We start from the raw sequence: 14645 nt of genomic DNA on the forward strand, positions 1-14645 counted from the left end.
AGGACATTTTGGAAAGGTTGCCGATTTGGTTCGGTTTCGCTTCCGTTGTCTGTTTTAGTGGAATCCCCCAAAGTTCTCGCTGCTGTCTCTTTAAGAGGCCGGCCGGGGCGTGTCTGAGGTGGGCGCGGGGCCGGCCTTTGAAGTGAGACTTGCGGTGTGCCGTGTCGCTGTCATTAGCAGGATGAGCTCGTTGCCGCGGAGACCCCGTAGAGTCGCTCACCTCGCCTACAGGTAAGGGGGGATAGCGCTCGGCTCTCGCCACCGCCCTCGGGTGTGAAACCTTATACTTTCAGCCGTTAGCGGTGGGGAGGTGGCTCTGCTTCAGCGCCCCGCTCACCCTCCAACTAGGTTAACCCTGACGCTGCTGAGGGGGGAACAACCTGCACGTATTCTGGTGGCTGATCCCCTGGAGGTACTTAATTGACTTTCGTATCCCGGGGGGATCGAGACGTCCGTTCTCTGCAGCGTGTCTGATTTTTATCTTTGAGGCTCAGACAGGTTTGCATGAACGCTAACCTCAAATATGTAAACGATGACAATCAGTCCGAAGCGCAGGAAGCCCCAAGCCGCATGAGTTTGCAGAGCCAGGTCTAGCTAAAAGTTATGTGATTCTACTCGCACGTCTATCAGCGTTAGCGCATTGGATCTGCATCGTGATGGGTATAGCTGGGCAGCCAATAGCATTGCGATCAGCAAGGTATCGCTGAATGGGTTAAACAGTACTTCATGCACATAGTTGTAGACAGCATGCACATCATCAGACCACGGGAACCCATTTTAACACGATACCGCATGCCCATCAGATGCCAGATACCCATGTGCTAGGGATAACGTAACTAATGAAGGTCATCATGCCACTTAGAATGTTCCTTATTAATTCCAGCTAAAACGCTCGCTACTGGTTTTCAAATCGTGTGTGTGTTTGGTATTGTTTTACAATGTAGACTGTTGGCGAATACATGGGTTCATTGTCGGTGGAGATTTGCTTCATGGTACTCATCATTGTTATTTATAGCATACTGCACTGAATCAGGTACCTACTAAGGCGGAACGACAAATAAGTCAATGTTTAAGATCAAGGTAGTAAATAGTCGAAGCGACCCGACCACGAGTTTATAATGTTGTTGGCGTGAAGAAGTGGCATTCGTGGTCCTGCGAGTGAAATAAGCGAGTGTCTTGAGAAGGGTGGGATTCACGAGACGGAGAGGTGGGCTTCCCTGAACTGGAGGCCAGGGGAATGTCTGAGGGAGTGAGTCTGGGAATTCCATAGATACTTGCATCATTATTGTGATGGCCAGACCTCTGCTGAATGCTTATTTTAAAAAATGCATTCCGTAGAATGTCCTCAGAAAAAGGCCAGCCCTGCAATCTGTGTATTTTTAAATAAGGGTGGAATATGTAAACACACTTGTTTAAGTTGCATTAGGAACTGGGTTCATGCTACTTGGAAGGTACCGAACTGGATCGATGTGCAAATGATCTTTATTATCTGGAAAGACATATTTCAATGTTCATGCACATTATTACAGAAAACATTGGACTTTTCATTAATATGCTTTACGTGGAACGCAAGAGCATAGCTGCCAAATGTCCTGCTTCCTGCAAAAAAAATATGTATATATATTGTTAGGTGCCATAATTAAGATTGTATGATGTTTGTGTGCCTAGGAAGACCACATCCCTTATAGGTTGTTTTTGCTATTCAGGATTATGACTGTGAGCGAATATACAGTGTGTGTATATATATATATATATGTATGTATATATATATATATGTATGTATATATATATATATATATATGTGTGTGTGTGTATGGAGACGGAGTACAGACACAGATATAGGTATGTGAAAGGGGTAGCTGTGTAGTTGGGGCCCCTGCGGTCATTAGGACATGTAAAAGTTACATACGTGGCTGACCCCTGCTGTGTTCACACATAGTTTTTAAAAACGGAAATGTATCTTTTTACGGATCATATGTCGTGTTGATTAGGCTTTTGTTGGTGTACATAACGGAACATGATCAGTATCAGCGCTTAGATGCTCAGCGTATGTCTGCAGTTTATATGCCGTTAAATGGGAAATTGTTTTATAATCTTTATTTTGAATTCTGGCTCATGTAGGCTTATTACTTGTATCAGATTAAAAATATGTTTCCAAAAATACTGTGCAGCTTCCTTTTTTGTTTGTTTTTTAAGTTTACATTTTTACATAATGTTTTCAGTACTGCTTAGTCAGCGATGTATTTACCTTGGGCAGTGCCCTAGGCCTGACACAGGGCAGCAACCCTAGCCGATCCCTCCACGGCGGCTGTCCTTGCCGCAGAGCGCCGGAGTATGGTGTATGATGTGCCATCTCAGCACAGACTATAAAGTGTAAATGGACGTCTGGGGAGGTCCAAGGTCTCGCTTGTAACAGGCCCATTGAGAAGCCGAATGCCACCATACTTATTATTACGCTGTGCATAAGCATCATTATAATACCGGCTCGTGGCAAACAATAGAATGTTTGATTTGAGTCACCCAGTCTGACAATCTGACTAACAGATGTTTATGGAGGAACAAGTTTCTCAGTATGACTTGTGAGCGGGGAAAGTCACCCAAAATATCCCATGACAACCATGGCAGCATCCAGGTCTTTAGATAAGAGAAATTTTATTTTAACAAAATGAGATAAAACCAGTATTTTTACATTTTGGCATACAGCGATACAGTTAATGCTACAGAGAATAAATAAATAAATGGGACTTTTCCCATTAATACTCTACCACAACATAGAATTCAAGTTCATGTTGTTAAATTAGCTGTTGGGGTACCTGTCGCTTTTTGCACAAGTCATTTCCACCACAAAACGCGAAACACTCAAAAGAAGAAACTGACATGCTGACGTCATGCCGTTATTTATTATTATCTTTTATTTATATAGCGCCAACAATCTTCAAACAATACATATATTGAACGGGTACGACAAGAAGAGAATTCACAGGCTAAGCCAAAGTTAGGTGTCCGTTCTCCGAAAGGAGTGTACGTGAACGGGGTAATGGTTGCTCCATAACTATGCCCTTAGAGTGAATGTCCTTAAAGCAGGGCTTCATGCAGACACTGTCCAATCCAAGGGGATGCGGTTGAAGGAGAGCTGTAGGTAGTTTTAATTCGAACGAGTTTTGTCGTTAGCAAAAGTTCTACACATCATTCTTCTGCATAATAAATTTTATAGAGCACAGACACAACGCTGTATTTATAGACACAAACGCTTCTCCCGGCTACTTCACTTTGTTTACTCTGGAACTTGTGTAAGTAGACACAAGAGTAGAACACATTCTGACATTCACAGACGCGGCGTACACACACACACACACACACACACACCTCTGCACAATGTTTGAAGCACAACAGGCTGCATTTGATTTACGACATTGTATTAGGCACTTGGTGTGGGAAGAGTTGTGTTTGGTAGTTTCAGAAGGAAGAGAAAAAGGGCTCTCCATCAATGTGTGTATGTATTTATATATATATATATATATATATATATATATATATATATAAGCCCATTGGCTGTAGAGCAAAGCCATGATTATTTGCAAACGACAGGGCCAGAGTTAAGAGTCCAAAAGACAGAAGTGGTCAATGTGAAATCTTTAATTGCCTGTATACAGCTCAGTCAGGGCTCAGTCACTCTATAATTTTACTAACTTCCTGTCTTTACGACTTGGAGAAACATAAAATGAAAGCTTTTTTTAATAAACGTGCACATGTTGTAAAGTGCACATGCATGTAAAATGACTACATACTGGGAAGTGACCTGTTTCTATGTAACTCCCAGTGTAATTAAAAAGCTGTTATACTGTAAAGTGATAAAAGTAGAAAACATTACTACACCGTGTTTCTGCCAATTTCTCAGTTTTTAGTGTTCTCCACCTATAATACATTGTAAGAAGAGCTGGTTACTGCCTGAGTACATAGTGCTCATTTTCTCTTGTTTTTCGACGCTTCTCTCTCTCTCTTTATTTTTCTTTCCTTTCCTCCTTTCAGTCATTTTCCTTTTCTTTCCTAGCATCTTCATTTTATGTCCAGTTGACTGTGAGGTCACCAAGTGTTACAATTATGAAACCGGCACAATAAAAACCCTCTTGTAAGCAAAATATACTTTAGTGCTAGAGCTACTTTATTTACTCTTTTCTCACAGTAAACCAGATAATCCACATTAATGTGATAACATATCTATTCTTAATATAGCATTGTTCATAAAACAAAAGCTGTGATTATAGCGCTTGACCTATGACCTGAAAAGCTTCATTTCAGATTAACCCCTACACCTGTAGTACTGGAAAACAGCTCAGCAAATACTAGTTTCTTCCCTTCCAGGGCAGCAAAAATGTAAATGTACCGAAATGACATTTCTGGACCGAAAAGCTGAAAATTCAGCATTCACTTGGCCGGAAATGAATGCTTCCCCCCCCACTCACACCTTTAAAAAAAAATAAAATAACTCTAATTAAAAATAAGTAACACATCAAAATTGGACAAAAAAAAATCAATTATATATATATATATATATATATATATATATATATATATATATATATTGCTAACAGCAATCACACCCCTATGATGCCCAGGCATACCCAGATTCCAGCCTGTGCTTAGCATTATAGGAGTATGATTACTCCTTTACCTTGAAGGGGGGGGGGGCATGTTACTTGTTGACAACTCCCCCAGCTCCAGAGCTTCCGCATAGACCATCCTGCTCCCTGCGATTTGCAACCATTTGGCTGCTAGAAGAACTTAATCAGTGGCAGCAAAGCAGTTTAAATTGATGGGTGAACTTGCAGTCAAGGGTCTGGAAATCTCATGTGAGCCAGCATTGGAGCTTACTGGCACTGTTTGAAGAAAGGCAGATACCTGAGGGAGCCGGGAAAGAGAGCAAACGTATAGAATGATACGGATGAATGCAAAAAGCTAATATATAAAATACATGATGACTGCAGTGTATTTTTATTATCTATTGGCAATCTTGTCTGTCATCTGTTACACGATCACCGTATCTTTACCTTGTACGCTCAGCCTCTCTCAAACAAGAGTAACCTATTGGTTAACCACATGACTTCTTAACGACAAAAAACAAAGCCATTGTGATGTTTTAGTATTCAAAGCAAATATATCACTAGGGATCTATTTATTATATATAACCTAGCAGATTGCATTTTGTTTTCTTTTATAATTAGGTAAGTCTGTGTTTCTTTTACTTGGGGAAATTAATGCTTGTTTGCCACACTAACATTGCCTTTCTTTTTAGGGTGTTTAGTCAAATGATAGACTGCTTTCAGTCCGCAGAGTTCTCCAGATGCCATCTCCGGTTGTTTCGACTCTAGTAGCCAAAGACGTGTTTGGTTTTCTAAGTGAGAAGAAGTTAACACACAGCCTCTGCAGCAAACAAACCCAAACTTGACGTATTTCTGCAGAGTTGAAGGCACAGTTACTATTGATGTGATGAATTTAACTAATTGGGAAGAAAACAAAATGTGCCGTGTGCAAAAAGTTTGAATAGTCTATCAGTCAGTGTTTAGAAAGACCTCCCATGGCAAACATCATAGCCTTCAAAAGTGTTCTTGTCCCCGGCTTACAGCCTTTCTACTTATTTTCTTCTTGCTCTTTCTCAAAAACACCTTAGTTGTAGCCAGAGAGATTTGAATACATTCGTTTGACCACAGCACGTGGTTCCAAAACACTGCTGGTTTACCGAAGTATTGTGGTGTATATTTCACACGTTGACTTTCGTAGATTATATTGTAAGGTTTCCTTCTGATGACTTCCATGCTGAACATGTTTGGGCAAGTAGTGCTGCACAGTGGGCTGGTGCACTTTGGCTCCTGGGCCAGCTAAGCGTTCCTGCAGGTCTTTTGCCATCATCTGGGGGTTTTGTTCTGCATTCCTGCCCCGTTTTGCCATTCTCAGAGATTTGTTTTACTTGGTCTTCCAAATCTTGTCTTGATTTTAACATCATGTCCTAACTGCTGTTTTCTTAAAGAGTTTACAAGAGGTTAAAATAGCAGGAAGAGCTGCGATCTTTGTATAGCTTTCCCTTGCTTTGTAAGAGTCCATTATCGTTACTTTCTGATGAATATTGCTAGGGTATTTTTTGATGAGGACGCTATTGCCATGTGACACAAACGCAGGCGCTGATAGGTTGCAATAGAAAGTTCCTGTTTTTATGTGACCAAACATAGAATAAAGGAATTAATAAAATAGGGTTATTAGCCAGACCTACAGTGCAGTTTATGTGATATGAAACGGTGTGAAAATTTGCAGAAATATGGCAGAGGTCATTTTAACCCCTTAAGGACAATGGGCGGTCCCGAAACCCATTGAAAACAATGCATTTTGAGCCTGTACATGTACGGGCTTTGTCATTAAGGGGTTAATGTCCTTTTAACTTAGTAAATCAACAACGCATAATTTGACAAGGGGTGCTGGAAATTTTGCACATGGCACGGATCGCCATGAGTCCGTAAATATTAATTTGAGAAGTGTGGAGACTATTGATATCTGCAGGAAAAAATCCTTTGTATTGATTGCATTTGCCTTTTACTTGATTTGTCAATTGTCTGCTACGGTCTTCCAGTGAGTGAGCACTACAGTCAATATATGTTCTTTCATATAGATGCGACTTGTAGCAATGTAAATGTCTGAAGCACAATTCATTACCATTCTTCTCTTTTATAAGGCACCTGACTTCTTTTATAGCCTTTTCTGTGAAATTATACTTCAAGGCAGGCAAATTACTTAACTGTCGATGCAAATGTGTCACTCTACGCTTACAATAAAAATGCAGTTAAACGCAAAGTTAAACAAAAAAATGACCTGACTTTGCATTTTAAACAGTAGTATGCCTTTTGTATGCCCTTTCAATCGAGTGTTTCAGTTTCTGTTTCCAATGTTCATGGCCTTTCTGAACTTGTGCGAGCTGACTGTCTGTAGAAATCAATGAGTGCGTTAGTATTGCTAAATGCTTAGACTTTTTTTATTTTTGTATTGTATTTCTTTTCCATACCACTTTTGTTATTGGAATAGAAGATGTAATGGGGTTGATTTAGCTTTTTTTTATGTTTGATGGTGATGGGAGATTGTTCTAGTTACCGTATAAATTGTATTGCTATGGTACATGCTGTTGTTTTAAAGTGTGCTAGATTGAAACATTGCTACTGCATTATTTGGATTCCAATTTAGTGTTTTAAAGAAAAAAAAATACACATTAGTGGAATGGTAAAACAGTATTTTATCTAATGAACAGGAATACATGTATTTTTAACATTTTTGGTATGTATTACGCAGTTAGCATGTGGTATATACAAGTTCACCGGCTGCCAGAGGGGAGGATCCCAGCAGTGAACGTCTGCGCGATGTGTGTAGACAGCCTCCGCTGCTGCCGGCACGTCTGCTGGGGCTTGTATGGTGGAGCACCGGAAGGTCATAGAAGCCCCGGCAGAAGTACTGGGCGGCAGCAGCAGGGGTTGCATTCAACCGCTGCGGGGAAACTGGAACGTAACCATACCGCTCCCCCCCCCCCCCCCCGCAGCAGGGCTAAATGAAAGAGAAAAAAACCCACCTGCACGGCACCTGGAACTGTATGTCCCGGGCGTTGGGCGATACGGATTGCACATCCCTACGCTAAACCCCAATTATGCCGTGCCCCCGCTTTAAAGACTTAAAATAGGGGGGGGGAAATATTAAAATATTACACGCACTCACTGGCCACGTTATTTGGTACAACTGTTCAATTCATTGTTAACACAAATAGCTAATCAGCCAATCACATAGCAGCAACTCAATGCATTTAGGCATGTAGATGTGGTCAAGACAACTTGCTGAAGTTCAGACTGAGCATCAGAATGGGGAAGACAGGGGATTTAAGTGACTTTGAACGTGTCATGGTTGTTGGTCCAGACGGGCTGGTCTGAGTATTTCAGAAACTGCTGATCTACTGGGATTTTCACGCACAACCATCTCTAGGGTTTACAGAGAATGGTCAGAAAAAGAGAAAATATCCAGTGAGCGGCAGTTCTGTTGCTGGAAACGCCTTATTGATGTCAGAGGAGAATGTGCAGACTGGTTCAAGATGACAGAAAGACAACTCTAACTCAAATAACAACTCGTTACAACCAAGATATGCAGAATACCTTCTCTGAACGCACAACACGTCAAACCATGAAGCAGATGGGCTCCAGCAGCAGAAGACTCCACCGGGTGCCACTCATGACTGCAAAGAACAGGAAACTGAGGCTACAACACGAAAGTCTGGATCCGTCCTGCTTTGTATCAATGGTTCAGGCTGGTGGTGGTGTAGTGGTGTGAGGGACATTTTCTTGGAACACCAACTGAATGTTTCCAGCACCTTGTAGAAAGTATGCCATAAAGAATGAAGGCAAAAGTGGGTCCAACCCGGTACTAGCAAGGTGTACCTAATAATGTGGCCTGTGCGTGTGTGTGTGTATATAAATATATATATGTTCTCACACAGTCTAAAAAGCTGCCCTTTCTATACCTTGTATTATTTTAAAGCAGTAAAAACATACAATTTCACAGCAAATGAAAACATTTCAGCCCATCTAGTCTGGTTGTTTTGTTTATTTCCTTCTTTCAAGATACAAACCTTTCATCAGTCTTTTCTGGTCTCGTCTTACATTCAGGATATATGCCTATCCCACACGTGTTTAAATTCCCTTCCTGTATTCCTTCCTTCTCTAAAGGGAGGCCAACCCGCTTAACAGTCACACTCTCGGTGAAGTAAAACTTCTTAATGTTACATCTAACCCACTGACCCTCTAGCATTTCTTGTCGTATTGAAATAAACTATATTTAAATGTTTCCATCGCATCCCTCCTCTCTCTCGTCTCTCCTCCATGACCGTGTTACATTATGAATGGAGTGGGTTTTTGTTGTTGTTGTTGTTGAAAGGGGATTTACGTACAATCTTTTGTAGTCCTAGAGTTTCTAATGCAAACATCCTGACTGTTTCCAATTTCATTGGGCCCCTGTGGAGTTCGTGTGCCACGCACATCAATAACTGCCCCCTGGCCCCAAACCTTTCCATCCACTCAATGGGGAAAATCCTTCTGAATTGTGCTTTTGGAATTTGGCTTTTAAGGGATTATCCAATTTGATTGTTGCCTCAATCCTTCGTGCATCCTTATTGAAATCCCACACTCTGTCCTGCTTAGCCACATAACAGTCTGTCCGTGATGGGTATAGCTGATCAGCTGTTTAAGCAGTTTAGTCAAAAGGATAAATAGAATTATTTGTGTGCCGATTATGACAGGGCTGTGCTTTATGGTCGTGTTTTCATTCCAGTTATTAGCCTTACTCTTCTAATGAGATCTCGGAACGCTGGATTAGATCATTGGGCGTTGTGTTGCTCACAGTTGTGGTGTGTATGCCGCTGTTTGAGGCTTAGGAAGTCTGTAGGGCACGGTGGGAGTTGTATGCAGATGGTGTGAGCTCTACGACCCCCTACCAAGGAGGCCGCTGCGTGAATAATTGCAGTGTAAGGGATTCAGAGCGGAAACGTCAGGGGAGAATCTGAGGCCACTTAAGACCCCAAGGAGAAGGTAGTGAAGTAAGAGTATAGAATATACTGTTAACTCTTGGAATTCTGGATTGATCTTCTTCAGATATATTTCTTTCCTGCAGACTTCAACATCAGCCATGGAATTTGTAATGGTTTAAAAACAAACAAAAAAAAAACCCAGTACTTATTATTGAATCTGTATGTAAGTCTGTCTGGTCATTAAAAAAAAACAAAAACGTAACTGGTTGGGTGTGACCTTAGGAAATCTTCCCTTGATAAACTTTTTTTTTTTTTTTTAACTTTTTATTTGAAACCCTGTAAAATCTTCCCATTATACCAGAAAACAGCAGCTATATAACAGCTGGCTGGACAGCTGGCCCCAACTGAGCCTGGAAACCGAGATTCCAATTAGTTGGACATGTGGCGCTTTCACATAATAGGGGGTGTTCTGAATGCTTTTTAACCCTGTAATCCATAACATGGAGAGCACAGCCACTTCTCTTTCAGTATGTCTGAGAAGTCATTTCTTAATGTAATGAATAATGGGAGAGGCTAGTAGAATCTGGAGTTGCTGCTATTGACCCAATAATGAATACGGTCTAAAATATATGCATGTTTATTACTGCAATGAAATTCTGATTTTTTTTTTTTTCCATTGATGATCCTAGCTTAACGTATCATGTTAAAATAATTTGTGACTATATTTTATCTACAGTTGGGACGAAAGTAGTTCAATAAGCAGCGGACTGAGCGATGCTTCTGGAAATCTCAGCTCCGAGGAATGTAACGCAAGCTCCTCACTCACCTCCCTGCCTTCCACGCCAACAGCATCCCGACGGAGCTCCGCTATTGCAGTAAGATGCCGAGGGGGGATTGTTGCGTAACATTAGTGATCCAGTTTGGCAGTTCAAAAGCTGTTAAAGGAATTGCAGTAGGCTTAAGACAAACTTGATAGAGTCTAGGGCAGCTAGATAATTTTTTCCCACAAATGTGGGACCTCTGTCCAAACAATTTAAAAAGCTTATATTACCAAATGTTACGTAATGTTGGTACGTGTTGTAAAGGCTATTAAACTTCAAAAGGCTATTATACTTCTCTGTAGCTCCGGACAGACTCAGAAAAACGTTCACTGGCTGAGAGCGGGCTGAGCTGGCATAGCGAGCCAGAGGAAAGGCCACCCCGCAGAATGGAGTATGACAGTGGCAGCCTAAAGTCAGAACATGGGGCATCTCGATGGCGGCGAGAGAGGACTGATGAGCCCCCAAAATCAGAGGCCAAAAAACCTGTTACACTCGGGCAGCCCCTACGCAAGGGAAAAAACCCCCCAGTTGGCATTACTTCTCCTATTACCCAGTCTGGATCGATAAACCCGAAGGGAGGAGGTATGGAATAGTTGTGAACTATACAGTGAATATAGATTTTTATCAAGCATTTTCCTCATAATTGTATCCTGTTTTATTTGTAGGCAAATCTGAGCAGAAGGCAACTGACAAAGCCAAGCTTACCTTGAAGACAGCTGGGCTTCAGCGATCATCTTCTGATGCAAGCAGAGACCCACGTTCACCTGATGCAAAGAAGCCTCCCTCGGGTATTGCCCGTCCAGCTTCTTCTTTTGGCTACAAAAAACCTGCTGCTCCCTCTTCTCCACTCACTGGGAACTCTGCCACACTAGGCAAAACTCCTAAGTCCTCAGGGATACCTGTCAAGCCCACATCTGGTCCGGCAGGAGGTAACCGCAAGACTAGCCTAGACGTTTCAGGATCAGCAGACCCTGGCTTCCTCTCTCCCTCTGCCCGCACTAACATTCAGTACCGTAGTCTCCCACGGCCTGCCAAATCTAGCTCCATGAGTGTAACTGGAAGTAGGAGTGCCGGCCGACCTCTAAGCAGCACTATTGATGTTAGCTTGGTACCTGTGCAAGGGAAGGCTGCAACACCCATGTCCCGTCTAAAGGAACCTTCCAAGGTAGGGTTAGGTAGATTAGGTGTCAACCAAACTGATCGTGAAAAGGAGAAGGCTCGTGCCAAAGCTGTGGCCCTGGACACAGAGGACAGAACAAATACTTCAAATCAATTGGAATCCCAAGTGGGCAAAGGCAAAGAAGGGACACCAACAACACCACACAGGTATGAGAATACATACCCTTCATTACTTTAACACACAGCAATGACATACACCATTTATCTAACGTATCCAGTTTGAATAGTTAGCATTTTCTTCTTCCTTTCCCCCCTATGTTTAGGGCAGTAACAAAGCAATTTACGAAGACTCCAACCCTGTCTAATTTGGATAAAGTTAATTCCAATAGCTTGGACTTTACTCCCTCCGTTCCAGAGGTGATTCAGAGCAAACAACTAGACCTGCCACCAAGTGGTTCCTGTCTTACTCCAAGTCCAGCACCCATCTTGAACATCAACTCTGCCAGTTTCTCACAGGGACTAGGGGGTTTCAGGATGTACCCAAAATTGTCAGGGTTGCACCGCAGCATGGAGTCTCTTCCATTGTCTATCAGTGTCCCCCCTACACCCCCAATAGGGGGTGGCGAAAAGCACACACCAGAAACCGGTTGGAATGATGTCACCCTTAAATCCCCTGCAATTGAAAGGTGAGATTTTTTTTTTTAAATGGATGCATATGTATTTGTAGTGAATTGTAAACATGACATTTACAAGACCTTAATGTTTTTTTCCTTGTCCAACAGCACTATCCAGGACAGAAACACACTGCCAAAAAAAGGATTGAGGTATGTAACTGTAATTATTTCTTGGTATAGAATACACATAAAAGATATGCTGTGTTTATTGAGGAATAACATTTTTAGTATCTGTCTGTGATCCGGATTAAATGTGTAATTTATATGATTAAAATGCACTAATCATTGTATGTTATTCTGCATAGTTCATACTTTTATAACCAATGCAGAATCATGTAAGCAATAGTAGATAGCATGTCACAAAAATATGTATTTGAAGCAGAAGATGAGAAATATTTCTATATGCTGAAGAAGCAACAAAGTCATTCTATAATGTAAATTATCGTGACAATTTCACGATAATTGATAACACATATGAGATGATTCAGAACTGTAAACCAGTAATAATAAACACTAAAAAAAAAATGCAGGATAAAACCGTAAATGGTGTCGTATGTTTCCGATTTAAAAAATCTTGAAAAATGTCCCCAATGAGACGAGTCCTACTTCAAAACACAATCTCATCAGAACTTCTGCAGATGGTTAATGTGGTTTGTGTACTACCTATACTGTAACTGTTCATCCAAGGTATCAGTCACATTCTCAGGATGAACCCAAGGAGAGGCGTCACTCACACACAATAGGAGGACTGCAGGATGCAGAGGACCTGTCTCCTCTTCCCCCTCCACTGCCTCTTACCAACGTGGGAAAGCCACCGCTGACCAACCTGGGTAAGCGTACCATTTCTTTCCTTCTATGCTTCCCTTTCCCTTTTTTAACTACTACGGTATATATCGTAAATAAAAATATTCTTTTTTTTTATTATTATTTAAATAACTTGTTGAGGACATTTCGGTGGGGTCTCTTAATCCTGTCTGTCTTCACTGCTCAGCCTGCCCATCCATGAGATCACAGAACGGACGTTACCAGGGCCGGACTGGGATACTTTATCTCGCGGTCAAGCTCTTGTACCCACACGCACCCCTTATACATACCCGAGTCACACTATTTGCCATATAACTAACTATAAAACACTTTTTTATCACATTATTTGTATTAAAATGCCAGAAAGCAAAAGTGTTACAAGGCCCTAAGAAATTAAATATATTAGGCATAATGGAATCAAAACATTTTCTACTGCAAAGAAACTTTTATTTCTTTATGAATTCATGTAAACTATTTTTTCATATTTAAGAAAAAAATCTATGATTGAGAAAAATATGTATATTTTTTGTTTTTATTTCCTTTTATTTGCCATCCTGCCCCCCCAGTTATGCACATCTGCCCCCAGAAATGCCTTATACCCCCCTATATGCCACGCTGCCTCCCTGATATGCCTTATACCCTCCTATATGCCACTCTGCCTCCAGAAATGCCTTTTAACCCCCTATATGCCACTCTGCCTCCAGAAATGCCTTGCAAGTTGCAAGTGTCAACGAATCAAACTGTGCGTTATGGGTTTCAAAATAAATCCACATTCTTTGGAAAGTGAACAGCCCAGGTTATTTTACTTGCTACGTTTAAACTTGTTTAACAGTGCCATTTTCTTTTTCTTTCGTTTAACTAATGCAGCAATTGTTCATGCAGTATATTTGCAGATAAACACCCTAACATCTTTACAGCTACCTTACTATTTATTTCAGGTAGCCCATATACATATGTTTTTAGTTATAGGGCTTCTGTAAGAACACACCCATTGCACTTTTTAAAAGTTGACTTTTTTTTCGGAGCCCTTGTCTTATTTAGTGATTAGGCATAAAAAGCTGGGTGAAACAATGGCCAGCAAGGAAGCAGAGCAGGGTAGATCTGTACCTTTAATTCTTAGCCTTCATCTTGGTCATCTAGACATTACATTTTGTTTCCTGTGTTTGGGATGAGGGCTATTTTTCTTGTGGTAGGCCCTTGTGTTGCTTTATCTTGTCACAAAAAATATCAACAAAGCCCATTATCGCAAACTTTTCCACTTAAAGTTTTTTTGCCCTTATTTTCTTCTTTCACCTTTGAAAGAATTCTGGTTTTTAATCTGTCTTTTGCCTTTTCAGTGAGCCCGTCCTCTGCTCCCCGCATTGCTCGTTCTAGCAGCATTCCAGCTCAGGACACAACCTTTGAACTATTTGGCTCTACAAACCTGGGAAGTTCCTTGTCGCTTGCTGACCGTCCAAAGGGAACCATGACGAGATCTGGCTCCTTCAGAGACCCTCCTGATGATGGTTAGTGTAGCAGTGTATGCTAAGCAAGGTTGGCGACTAATTCCTTGTGATTTGTTAATGGTTTTTTTTAGCGTCATATTAAAGTCGAACGATGCATTAGAACATTAGAAATCATCATTTATGTTTAAACAAAAAAAAAATCCAGCAATCACCAAGTCAGTGTGCAAAATTTGGAAAAAAG

The 14645-nt window shown here is 41.2% G+C and overlaps 1 protein-coding gene across 1 annotated transcript in view; it reads left to right on the forward strand.

The window, feature by feature from the left end:
• Positions 1–14645, forward strand: part of LOC149276992 (neuron navigator 1-like) — a 61915-nt gene that overhangs the window by 25178 nt on the left and 22092 nt on the right. The window contains exons 4-10 of the mRNA XM_089503177.1: positions 10278–10416; positions 10665–10944; positions 11028–11688; positions 11805–12167; positions 12264–12305; positions 12843–12985; positions 14297–14464. Of these exons, the coding sequence (XP_089359303.1) occupies positions 10278–10416; positions 10665–10944; positions 11028–11688; positions 11805–12167; positions 12264–12305; positions 12843–12985; positions 14297–14464 (1796 nt within the window). The remainder of the gene's footprint in view (positions 1–10277; positions 10417–10664; positions 10945–11027; positions 11689–11804; positions 12168–12263; positions 12306–12842; positions 12986–14296; positions 14465–14645) is intronic.

Source organism: Sceloporus occidentalis, unplaced genomic scaffold (genome assembly GCF_023333645.1).
Source record: "Sceloporus occidentalis isolate IW3139 unplaced genomic scaffold, rSceOcc1.0.p SCAF_222, whole genome shotgun sequence".
Lineage (NCBI taxonomy): Eukaryota > Metazoa > Chordata > Lepidosauria > Squamata > Phrynosomatidae > Sceloporus > Sceloporus occidentalis.